Below are 13,369 nucleotides of genomic sequence, written 5' to 3'. Positions count from 1 at the left end.
ATTAAATTGTGTTTCCTAAATGCCTTCTTAATACTAATTGAGCAGATTTTAGGTTTGTCCATCTGATTGTTGCAGTGAAGTGCAATAACGCATTAAATTTACCAAGTGGTTAACTCTTTTATCTGTAAAATGATCCTAGCACTTTCTCCCATTGAGAAAAATGTGAGCGAACCGTCCTGTTACAATTACAGTCTTTTGCTCCATTCTTCCTGTAGCATCAGCGCTAGGTGTTACCTTTAAGCTAAAAGGAATTTGTGCAGCTCTACATGGAATGATATGTGAGAAAGAGGTCTCATATCAGATCAACTGTAAATCACTCAGCCAATTTTACTCTCCATTCCTCGCTTTCATCTCCATCGATCGTGAAGGGAGCAAGACAAGACACATGGGTGGGAGTAAAATCTTTTCGTACAGTCACCTTGATGAAAGTCCAGATTTCTGCTTGCGATTTGGAAAGCCTGAGCGCTATTCATCTCCAGATGTGCGTGTCAGGCGCCTCCACACTTGCGTTTCAAGATGTGATTTGTCTGTTTATCCTGGGACTAAGCGGTAACGTAGCATGCTAAGCTTGTAGAATGACATGAAAGGCCAAACTAGACATCATTAAATGGCCATAACCCTGCTTAGTTCTACATGCTGGACTAGCGAAGCAGGCTAGTGTGACTAACTCCGCGCAGCCATCTGGATGTCTTCATCTGTCAGCTACAAAATCTGCGTACAACTAGGCAAGTGTCCCCATAGTCCGTACAGACCAGGAAACTGACACATAGGGAAATAGAGATAGTCATGTTGTTGACATGATAATCATGAGAGCAGTGCCTGTGGAATTCTATAATTCCACTGATTTTTTTTCCCCCCCTCGTTTTTAATCTTTTCATAAACACGTATTTCATTTCAGGGTAAACTGAACAGCTCCCCATAAAGAGCTTATTTAAAGACACAGTTATACATAGCGCTCATACATGCCTGTGACGTGAATCCACAGTAACGCTGAGGCAGGACACGGGCCTGAAAGCCGTCTGGGGAAGCTTCATCTGACAAATAACGGCATTTAAAGTCAAACAGAGTATGTTTTACTTTCTAAATGACAGATCAACTCCCTGTGCTGTAGAAAAATGGCAGATTTCACTCTTTCACGCACATTTTGAGCACAATACAAGCTGTGGTTAAAAGCTTAAATCAGTTTTGTTTGACTAATAATAATGCTCACATAAGAAACATGAGCAGGCTTTGGTTCCTCACTTTAATGAGCGCAGATCAATCAATGCACGGAGTTTATTGCCGCCTCTGGTGACAGACTCACATAGCTCAAGATTCAGGCAGTCCCTCTTCTGTCTCTGATTTGTACTGCATGGTGACTGTTGTTCTGTATTTAATTAAATTACAGATAAAAAGAGCTTTGTTTTTCATGTTACTCTGACAATTAGTGCAGTTAAACAGCCTTGCTGTCTAAACTGACAGATCACTGCAACATGCTTTCGCAGACACAAATGAGGTGTCACTGTCTTTCTTCTAGACAAACACTGTGGGAGTGACCTGCAACAACAGACGTTCGAAATTGATGCACATGTTAAATTTCATTAATTGTTCTTTTTGAAAAGGGTAAAAGGAGATATGATTAAATTCCTTCAGTTCACTTTTAGCCTGAAAAGTAATGGTTGCTTTTCAGAAACGTGTACAGTCTAAAGGGCAATCTGTAATTGAAAAAACTGGTAGGCTGTTTGTGGTAGTGAGCCAAAAAAATCACAGAACTTATATGTACATTCATGTATAGCATAATTGGGTTTGCTTCATGTATTCTATCTATCTATCTATCTATCTATCTATCTATCTATCTATCTATCTATCTATCTATCTATCTATCTATCCATCTATGTGTGAGTGTGTGTGTGTGTGCAATTTTTTTTTTTCATAAATAAAATATAAATATACATTTTCTGATATTTTAATTTACTGCTGTGATGATAAAGCAATTTTTTTAGCAGCCTTCAGTGTCACATGATCCTTCAGAAGTCCAAATATGCCGATTTGGTGCTCAGGTAATCTAATATTTCTTATTATTATAAGTGTTAAAACAGTTGTGCCATTGCATTTTTTTTGTAAAAAGTGCAAGGAACAACATTAATTATGGATTCGTTTTTTGTAAAATACCATCACACTTAATCAATGCAATGTGTATTCAGTGTAAATTACAAACTCCCAAACTACCCTTTATATATCACGTCATTTTACACAGTCAAGTCTGTCGAGAAACCAAAAAAAAAAAAAATAGTCATTTTACAATAATCATTTTACAACTTGTCTTACAACACATAACCAGTACAGGTCTAGATCTGTGATTACACCAGCAGACAATGTAAGGTGAATGTTAGTCAGCCCGCAATAATCCCTGAGTAATATTAAACACCCCCCATTTTGTCTGGATCTGTTGGGACACTATATTACTAGCCTATAAAAAGGACTAAAAATTTCCCGTGAGTGCTCACCAACCCCATCCGTCCAGCAGGCTTTCGGTCCCTCTGGATATTAAATCTCTGGGTGGTTTTCCCTTCAAGCCCTCAAAGAATCCAGACAGCCCGGCTGTGCTCCACCCAGCCTGAGAGAAGGGATCAGGCCGACAGCCTGCCGCTCTGAAGGTGTTCCACTCTCATTATATACAAGTGGAAAATATATATTATAGTATTTAATAGTACTTTTGGCCTGGCCCTCCATTTATTTCGGCTCAGCTGTTCAGCCGCTGCGGATTGACTGAGAAACTATTAAAAAAACATGCAGTCCTGAAGGAAAATAACAAAATAGGATGGCATGTTATTGCCTGCTGATGAAGAGATCTAGTCTAAACTCTTTGTGCTGCGAAAAACGCCGCAAATAAATGCCAAAAAGATCAGACATAATAAGAGCACCTAGAACAAGTCATGTCCTAGTTTTTTTCACGCCTTCTTTGTTGGTTACAAGCACTTGAGTGTAGGCAGACATTTATAAATGTGGTCAATTCGCTCACTTGAAGTGGTATCCCTTGAGGGTCCTCGTGTTTGCCGCAGTTTTTGGAATAAAACTATTGCTTTTAAGGCCCAAATAAACATTTAGATGACCTCACAGTGGTGGATGACCCTCACTCGAACAACGTAGGTAATTTCTAATATATTGCTTTAGCAGTCTAGTACACTTCACTCAACCGCTGCCGTTTCATTTGAAATGAATTTTGGTAAAATGACAATAACGGTTGGTGTTATCACTGAAGGATGGTAATTCTTCTCAGGGAAGACGCACGAAAGACCTACTCGTAATGAAGTATCCTCTAAAATGATTAGCTCTTTGTGAGGGCTCAGCTAAGAGCTCTATGTGGAGTCAGGTATAACGTCGCTTTCGTAAACCGTCATCTCCACATGACTACTACAGTGTAATCCCAATTCAAACAAAAGAATTCAATTAACCGATGCCATGGCAACATGAAGCTGATGAGGACTAATGTGGCTGCTAAAATGCAATGTGAAGATTTGTGATATTTTTTTCTTCGGGAGTTAAACAAAAACGAAGAAAAGTGCAATTAGTATGTGAACAACCTGGAAAGCCTGGCGCTATCACTCGAGACTCAGCTGAATGAGAATGTTAATGAACATTTTGTTGATTATAAATATTCAAAGATGAATTCATACATGCGTACATGGCTCGGCTTAATCCAGCTCAGACGATGATATTCATAGGAACAAAACAAACGCCGGATATCTTGCCGTTTTTACACCCATGTGGGTTGATTTGAACTAGTTTAAGATATAGGCTACTTAAGTATGTCCATCCAAAACAGTTTAATAAGCCAATAATAAGCAACATGGAAATGTGCAACACAGGAGTGCGCATCAAGGGTAAAGAGGATTAGAAATCATTTGCATAATAAACAGGCCAAACAGCAAAAAAATAAATAAGAAAACAGAGGTAAATAAACCTTGAAATGAGTCCTTGTCTACCTCCATCCATTTGTGATGCACAGAGTTTATTAATCAATATTTGGGGGGCATAATTACAGTTGTTTTACTCATTCTAGGAAATGGAGATTCATAAGTGACCTGTAACAAATGCATTATACGTTCAGGGGGTAATGAGGTCCCTTTCATGCTTTCATTTATCAGTGATTTGGCAAGTCATCTGAGCAGCAGGAAATTAACTTTACACTTTTTAATTGTGTTTTGTGTTTATCTCGATTCCTTGGCGCCGCTTAAAACCCCAGCAGCTCAATCTTCATGGTGAACGTTTCTTGAGCAGTAACGCATATAATGAATCAATGCATCCACACCCATTGCCCAGAATCAGCAGGGCACTTTCCTTCATTAGGTGACCTTCTAAAAAACACAGCAGTCAATGTTTATCTGTGTTTGTCTGTCTCAATGTCTTTATACCTACACAGCAGACCTCCTGCCCTTCACCGGCCAATCAACGAGTTTTATTTTCAGAAAACACTGTGTATATTTGTCAAAGAAATAAGACTTGTTGCCTGTCAGTCATAAATGTCAAGGAATATGAAGCCTGAATGAATAAATAAACAATAAAAGAATAAATGACTTGTTAAAACAAAAACTAACTGACACCAAAGGTATTTCTTACTTTTTGTTAACTTTATTTTTACTTTCTAGGTTTGAACCTTAGTAAAGGAATAAACACTAAAATACACTACATTTGTAAACGTTAATAATTTTAACTTAAAGTGCGTGTCCCTTTGGAGTACATTTGTACACAAAGCTTGGTTTTGTCAACTAATTAGCTAAAATCCTTAATAGTGAGTTTCAAGAGATACAAGCAAGCATAAAAGCAAATACAGATACAATAATAGCCTACATTTTTATGTGAGATGTTAATTCTTTAAGTATTATTAAATACAATTTTAAAAAAAAATGTCTGCTTGAAAAAAAAATCAATAATAAAAAATAAATAAATAATAATAAAAACCTAAACGGTAATGCTGTTAAGTGCTGTTAGGTTAGTGACTAAACAAAGTCTTGACATCACAGGTTAGCTATGAATGTGTTTCGGAAAGAGCTGCCAGACACACATCATGACGAGGATTGCTAAGGATTTATCTGCTGATGATGCAATGTTCTTCAATGACTTGGGAAAAATATAAACGTTTCCTCGGATGTCGTGACATGCTTGCCTGCCCTACCCAAGGTTCAAGTCTTATCTTGATAGAGTAGGCTTCCGTGCAAGTGGTGTTTTCGAGAGAAGGTATCTCACCGGTTCTCAAAGTTTGTTTTGGTGAATTCGCTATTTGATGAATTCACTCGCGTTTTAAGTATTAACTTCCAGTACGGTGTTTCGTGTCGTGCGTTAGAATATTACCTATTTTTCTTAATACAAAACGACTTTTTACATTGTCCAACAAAGCATTTAATCTTCAAGTTTGTGAATCCACACTGTCGGTTTTCGACCAAAACCGAGGATCCGCCTTCGCTTCGACATGATTCGCCCGCGTTTTCCCATAGACAGCCTTTCGCGCGACAAATGTGGGTGTGCTCTCTGTCAGTCAAGATGAGTGACAGGCCGAATGCTCTAAGCCCCGCCTCTCAGCTGCCGATGCTATTTGAGTGAGAGACGGCTGTTTTATTCACCCAGAGCTGGTTGCCGGAGCGTCGTCAATGGGAAGGGAACGCCGCGTTGGAAAAAGCGCACACTGTTTATTCAACTTTCAACTGCACCATGGTTTGCACCTCAGTTTCGTGTTTGTGGACTATATTTTCCCTTCATTTATGTTTTTACGTGAACACTGGAATAGCACAGAACACAAGAGAGGGTGAGTGCTAAAGTTTCCTTCATTGCATCCTGACAGCGCGAGCGCGGAGAACGAGCAAATCAGTAGTTAGAGCAGATACAGTATCGACAGTCTGACAGACAACCAGACAGCCTTTTTTTATTATTATTATCGCACATAACATATACGCCTGACCGTGTTTCGCATCATACGCATGTATTTCCTTTCGCTAATCAGACACGAACGCGATTTACAACTGCACATCGCAACTAAACATCACAGACAGTGTTATCTGGTTAAGCTTAAACCTCGCTGCCCCGTATCTCCTCATTATCACGTTCTCGTTCAATCGGAAGACACTACGTGCTTTCCATTTACTGCGAAGAGATAACAGCAACACCAAACTTGAAAAAAAGATCTGCTTGATGTGCCTTTGTTAACCAACCGGGCAGTACACAGTCAATTCTGCAACTTGACTGCAACATGTATTACGCTTATTATTTTAAAACACTCACGGGACTAGCTTCAGATAGTGGTAGCAAAGGATTTGCCCGGGATAAAAAAACTCCTGCAATAATTAAGCAATATAAGTGCTCACGCATTACCAAGTTACCGAGTGCAGATTTAGTATAAAGAGCAGTGTGTTTCTACTATACATGTCTGCGCTGCAAATATATATATATCACACATCAACATCGACTAGGATATATTAGCTACATAATAGCCTAAGCCGAAGGTATCGTGCCTCTTTGCTGAAACGTGAAATTAAAGTATCATTCAATTCTGTAGCTATACGGTATAAATAGATCCAGTTGATCTTATGGCTGTTTGCTGTAGTTCCACTTAGAGGTTTATTGATTACCGAGCATACTCAACGACGAATTTATTTATCAAATTGATGTTATTTATTTTTATTACTTAAGGAACTGAACTCAGCGAATGCCCTTTTTAGAGTTTTGTTTTATATATGGAGTATTTCATCTAACTATTTATTATTTAACCAGCTCCTTTTAGTCACACGGCGAGACAAAAACCAGATAACGCACCAACGAAATGCATTTAAATAACAAAACAGCGCTTAAGTTCGCACGCGATGAAGTCGTTCTTAACCTGCGCCGCGCGCTCGCGTATTCGCGCGATATTCTCACGCTTCAAACGAAGGAACTTTGCGATTTCTCGATCTACAGCAAAAGCGAAAGCGCGCCCGTCGGTTATTCTGACACACGAACAGGTGTCGCGCAGGTTTCGGAGGTGCGAGGTGCTCATTGCCAGAAATCCTCACCGCCGTCTGCTGAAAATGGGTCAAATCCGCGCGCTCTCTCACGTTCGGTTCGCGTCCGCCCTCGTTCACGGCGCAAAATTGCTTCTGGAATATGAGCGAGATGCGTGGCAAACATTAATCGCAATTAAAGATGCATTATTGTAAGTGCGCTTTATGTGTCGTCGGCAGTGATCCTGCTGGATTCAAAGGCGCAGCAGACAGAGCTGGAATGGATATCGTCTCCTCCAAGCGGGGTAAGCTGGAAACTTTACTTCTACTTCACAGCAAACGTTTATGATTTTCACCTCTTCTGTACTGCGCTGACTGCTTGTAGTATTTCGAGCGCAACCTTAAATTATGTGGCGGTGTAATGTGTTGTTCTTTTTTAAAATCGCCACATCACAATGTTTGCGAAACGCTAAACAACGGATAATTTGGTTTTACTTCGCGCGAAGGTGGCATTGCTTTGTTTTAAAAGCTGTTTGTCCGTCCTAAGGGTTTATGAAAGGTTTAAAAAAAGGCGTAAAATACAGACGCGCTTGTCATAAAGTCGTTCAACCAAGGCCAACAAAATCATTTTCTGCTGAACTCAGTATATTAACTTGTTACAATCCTACGTTTTGTGGTTTTCGTAAGTCTTATGCGTTTTTAAGAATTCATTAGAACACAACATCATTCTGAAAAGTATAATAAACTAAAAAAGTAACAGCAATTAAAAAGTTAAGAATGGAGATTTTAACGTGTGATTTGAATGCATTGAATCTTATTATACTTCATAAATGTTTTCATCTTTGTAGCAACGTACTTTGTTTTGTGTACCTTCTGCTCACTTTATTATAGTTTATTATTAGAGATCTAAACTTTCAGTCATTGAGGACAAATTATTGTGTTTGTGCAAATGAAAAAGTTTTTAATTCATTTAGTTTTAAAACAAATAACATCGCAAACCCAACCAACATGCATCCAGCGCAAATTGAATTTAAGCCCGTGTGAAAGTTATTTTCAAAAAGCATGTTTTAACTGAATTTAAAACAGTTACTTTGATGTCGTATTAGCACACTTTTTTCAGATTAACGTTTGTATGGTGTAGTTTATAAAAGGAAACATTCTGACTGGTTGTGTAAATAGTTACTATTGGGATGAGGCTATTTTTGCCATACATTTATTAGAGTGTTTGTAATGATCGACAGATATCAACAATTATCAGAACTGCGCATATAATTGCAGATCGCTAAAAACAATTATTTAAAGTTAATCAGCTTGACGAGACAGACATTTCAAATTCTCAGCTTATGCAAAAGACCTGAATCCAGCAGATGAGTTTGTGTAGATCATCTTTACGGCAAGGAGCATTTGTTCGCACAGAGGCCAGTTTTAACACGCTGTAAGATTCTCCCTTGCGGTTAGTTCTGAGCATTTTAGGACTGCACACAATATAATGATGATTAACTGCGTTTTACTTTTTCTCAGTGGGAAGAGATCAGCGGCTTGGATGAAAACTACACACCCATTCGCACATACCAGGTCTGCCAGGTCATGGAGCCAAATCAGAACAATTGGCTACGGACTAACTGGATTGAGAAGGGCGATGCCCAGAGGATTTTTGTGGAGCTGAAGTTTACCTTGAGGGATTGTAACAGCCTTCCAGGGGTGGTCGGCTCTTGCAAGGAGACGTTCAACTTATACTACCAGGAAACCGATGTGGAGGTGGGCAGGAATATAAGGGAGAGTCAGTATGTGAAAATTGACACTATAGCCGCGGACGAGAGTTTCACTCAGGGTGACCTGGGGGAAAGAAAGATGAAGCTCAACACAGAGGTGCGTATAATCGGGCCCCTCTCCCGCCGAGGCTTCTACCTGGCCTTTCAGGATGTAGGTGCCTGCATCGCTTTGGTCTCCGTCAAAGTGTATTACAAGAAGTGTTGGTCCATTATTGAGAACCTGGCCACGTTCCCAGATACTGTGACGGGATCTGAGTTCTCGTCGCTGGTGGAAGTGGAGGGAACATGCGTCAGTGACGCAGAGGAGGAGGCCGACAACTCCCCCAAAATGCACTGCAGCGCCGAAGGAGAGTGGCTGGTACCCATTGGGAAATGTATATGCAAAGCTGGCTTTCACCAGAAGGGAGACGCGTGTGAACGTGAGTGCTTTATTTTCATTTGCACACATCTGTTGGCATGTATTAGAGCGCCGCTGATTAACCTTACGCCAGACAGAAGAAAGGACAATGAAGCAATTAATAAGTTATTATTATGTGTAAGACTCGCATATGTGTCCATTTACCTAGACAATCTTTGTTCCAATTGTTTGACTGAGTGCCCAAGCATAGAATTATCCCAACGCGAGGTAATTCATCCGAATTACAGCAAAGCAATGCAATAACAAAACAAACCATGCTGAAAAATACAAAGCAGACGACGAACGATTAATAAAAGAAAAGCAGAGTAAAAAAAAAAAAAAAAACATGCTTATTGGGCGGAGATAATAATGATGGATTAAATGTGGGGGCAAAAATCCTTGGCACAATAATTGAAATCCCTGTTAGTCGTTTGATTTGTAGGCTCTTAATTTATAGCCTTATGCACATTGACACTGGAATTAAATGATAACTAGCACTCCAGCCTAGCTCTCAGAAAGAGCCCGCTCTCTTTCTTTTCCTCTCCTATTCTCTTTCCATTTGGCGCCGAGCCAAACCAATCGCTCGCAAACGACAACGCGTCCGGAGGAGGTTCAGCCCGTCGCCCGATTCCTCTCCGGACCTTTCAAGTGACCCCGGCAGAAAGGGAAAACAAACAGTGGAGGCCCGGGGGTTATTTAGGAAGTGTCCGAACCAGAAACGCAATTACAGTCGCCTCTGATGTACACTGCAATTAAGACTAAAACACTCCGAGTGCCATCGCTGTCACTAATGGCGCTAAGCGTTGTTTTTTCGGCAGTCACGTGACGCATGATTAGGATCCGAGGGAGAGGACCTCTTGGTTTTGTGTGGTTGAAGTGGACGTCCATCCCTTTTTCTCCCAATCTGGGTCACCTCCGCATCTATAGATTATCAAGTGTGCAGACCAGTAATGATTTAACAGATATCTCTGGGAGGTTTGGATAGCTTTTATGTGGTGCACATGCACGTCTGCATCATTAAGTTATCATGTAAAGGGTGCTTCAGAACACTATTATGTTATCAAAAGCTAAAATGGGCAAGGCTGCTTCACGCTGAGAGGTTGTTGCAAAGCTGAAAGCCATTTCAAAAGCCGGAAAGGGAGCAAAGGAGAAAGTTGATGGTGCTTCTATGTAATATGGGCTATTTGGCACACATTAAGCATAATAAAAGGATGCGTTTTATGTCTTTTTTTTTACAGTTGCACCCTTTTTTAACCTATTAAAGATCTAGGAATTTTTACTCACTCAAAGCAAAAAATAAAGAAATAAATAAAAGTGAAATTTGCATGCAACGCTGAACTCTCAGAAAGTCTTGAATGCTTTTCCAGAGAATTAATCGCTGTTCACGAAGCCATCTTACATTCCTCAAAAACAATGTTGCGTGTTTCTCTCCGAGCTGGCAACAAACAAACCCTGTCACCCAGTTAGATTCCTGCCCTCTTCCATTGTCACTTTATGAGTTGTGCGTTGCTCCTGGCATGAGTGGCTGTGATATTACCGCTGTAGTTAATCTAAATAAAATGAGCATGAGACTGCCGCATCAGCATTTCCTCTTAGCGATCCTCCCGATATTAAATTGCCTGTTCAGAGTTTCCCCCCGAGCACCGACCAGACTGAAAATACTGGTGTGTTTTCCCCTTTCTGCCGGAGAAACTGTAATGCAGTGCACGGTATCTGGGGCTGAAGGCCTGTGAGTGACAGGGGTCTTTTTAATATGGAGGACTGATCTTTCCAGGAGCATACAGCTCATGTTGCAGCTCTCTCTGTCTTTTTTCTTTATCTTTTCTTTCTCTTCCTCCCCTCAGGGGTTCGGCCGAGGCGCTGTGACCCTGATGCCTTCAAAAGCTCCATGTTTTTACATCACCTTACCATGTTCTGTATAAAATCTGCACTATTTATATACGGATACGCACACAAACAGACGCTCATGCATACGGGATAAAGTCTAAAATGTCTTGCATTAAAAATTGAGTGGGGTAACCTAAGGAGGGCCTTGAAAATGTGTGTTTTGAGCATCTCATTCATCAGATGCCTGATGGAGGATTGTGTGTCTTTCATTTCATCCTCCCTTTTCTGTCTTCCTCTTCCTTTAAGCGGCCTTTGCACGACACACTCTTGCATCCGTTGGTACAGTATTTTAATTGTTCTCCTACGTAAACACAAGCTAAGCGGATGCTTTTGAATGTTGCGAAGAGTCTCAAACCATCAGTGCCATGTGTTCGGGACACCACCAAAAAACTCTCTTTTTCGTGGGATAGTTCATCCAAAAATGAACATTTAGTCATCATTTATTTTAAACACAAAATAAGCTATTTTGAAAAATATACTATAATAATAAGCTGACTTTTACTTTTGTAAAAGTTAACATTTTATTCATCATTTACTCACTCTCGTTTTAGATGAACCATGCCGTAACTTTTTCTTGTACCGTCCTTGTTCGTGGCTTCACTCCTTCCTGCTTTTCAATAGTTCCGCTCCTCACAGTTACAAGAATGAGTGTTATGAGTGTTGGGAAAAAAAAGCAATTTGAAGTGTTCAGCAGCATGCCAGAGTTTATTTGCATAGAGCTCAAGCAAAAATAGCGTCTATTCATTTGCGAAGCTCTGTTCAACAGTGGCTACTCAGAGAAAATGGAGACACTAAGTCCTTTGGAAGCAGAAAAAGAGTCCTTGTAGACAGACATTGATCTCTTTGTTTTCGTTAAGCTTTCGCGAACAATCGCTGGAATGCATGCTGCTCAGTCACATCACGTCACGTCAATAACCGTATCTTGTCTAAAGAAATGCCTAATATTAACCGATAGTTGACCTGCTCTTCCAGTTTACTTTATTTACAAGGCAAGCCTCTGTTTATTATTCTAAGGGGAAAAAAACAAGCTAGCTATTTGCTAACATGCTAACAGGAGGAGGTACTGGCAACGGCAGGCGCTGACACCATCCATCTCCCAGATGTCAAATAGTTGGACAGAAGTTAGTCAAAGCCTGATGGATTGCCAGAACACAGAAGGAGGGCACTAGCTGTGGAGACTAGCTGCAGAAGTAGCTGGGGTGGAGGGACGCAAGAGCAAGACCCAGGCTCAGTGAAGGCCGTGCTTTGCATTTCAAATGATGCCACCAGGAGTTGGAGGCGGGCAGATTATAGAAAGACCTGACTCACAAGTGATTGATAAGGTGTGAAAGTAAAGGCTACAAACGGTCATCCGTTAGAGAACTGTAAGTGGGCTTAATTATTCAAACGGAGGCGAGTTCCTCGGGGAAGCCCGTTGGGTCTGAAGCTGTCAGGGTTAGAATCATCCGCTGATGGATAATGGCCTTCTCGCCCAGCCAGGGTCTTGGAGAAGAGCGGCGCGCTCCCGGAGCACTGTTTGCTTTTCCCCTTCGGTTTTGTCAGATGGAAGGTGGCTTTGAACACGAGCGGAGCTGTCATTGTGTTGTGTCGTCAGTCAGGGCTGTCAGTTGGCGGCAGTCCAGTTATTGATGTGTTGTAGTGGCTTCGTGTTCGCAATCACATTTCCTGTTGTTTCATTGGATCAAAAAAAGTTCTTAGATAAAATGACAAATGGTTAACAAACTGTTGTTTATAATTAAAGCACAAGATTTTCACCATATTTTTTATGGCTTCTGACTGTGTAAAAAAATGTTTGCCAACAAACAATTAAAAAAATTAAAAATAAATACATTAATAAATTATAATTAAATACAATTACATATAATTAAATTTAATTACCCACTGAGGTGGGATTCACACCACTTGAAAAAATAAAAAACATGAATAAAGAACACTGCTGTGATTTCTGATTCTGTAACAAATGAATGTTTTGAACTGGTTCTTTTTATTGAATCAATCCAGACCATTCATTAAGGTCTGGGGTATGTTCAAGTCTTTACCATAGACTGACTGAATTCTTTGATTTGATCTGATTAATAATAGTTCCAAATATATGTTTTGTTTTTAAATATTGAACCGATGGTTTATTGATTGTTGTCTAGCACAGAGAATACAAGGTTAAATTGAATCAAGTTAGTCGAGAACAAAGCAGCTGTTCTACACTAACTTGTAAAGCATAAATATGTAGCATTTAATTTGCATCTTTTTGGCTCTAGAACACAGCAGATAACTGTGATTAAACATGAGCATGGACAACAGCACTTCTGAACAACCATCTATTTCAAGCGATTCTGTAATTTGTCAAAAAAGCTATTTGGCTCATA

General features: G+C 40.1%; 1 protein-coding gene across 9 annotated transcripts in view; it reads left to right on the top strand.

The window, feature by feature from the left end:
• Window positions 1-5,595: 5,595 nt before the first annotated feature.
• Window positions 5,596-13,369, top strand: part of epha7 (eph receptor A7) — a 74,703-nt gene continuing 66,929 nt past the window's right edge. For all 9 annotated transcript variants that reach the window (XM_043220042.1, XM_043220040.1, XM_043220037.1 and 6 more), the window contains exons 1-3: window positions 5,596-5,782; window positions 7,191-7,255; window positions 8,472-9,141. In XM_043220042.1, coding sequence (XP_043075977.1) covers window positions 5,689-5,782; window positions 7,191-7,255; window positions 8,472-9,141 — 829 coding nt within the window. In that variant the 5' untranslated portion in view covers window positions 5,596-5,688. The remainder of the gene's footprint in view (window positions 5,783-7,190; window positions 7,256-8,471; window positions 9,142-13,369) is intronic.

Source organism: Puntigrus tetrazona, chromosome 20, assembly GCF_018831695.1.
Source record: "Puntigrus tetrazona isolate hp1 chromosome 20, ASM1883169v1, whole genome shotgun sequence".
In the NCBI taxonomy this organism is placed as follows: domain Eukaryota; kingdom Metazoa; phylum Chordata; class Actinopteri; order Cypriniformes; family Cyprinidae; genus Puntigrus; species Puntigrus tetrazona.
Note: the sequence above shows the minus strand (reverse complement) of the source record. Positions and strands in the feature narration are given on the sequence as shown.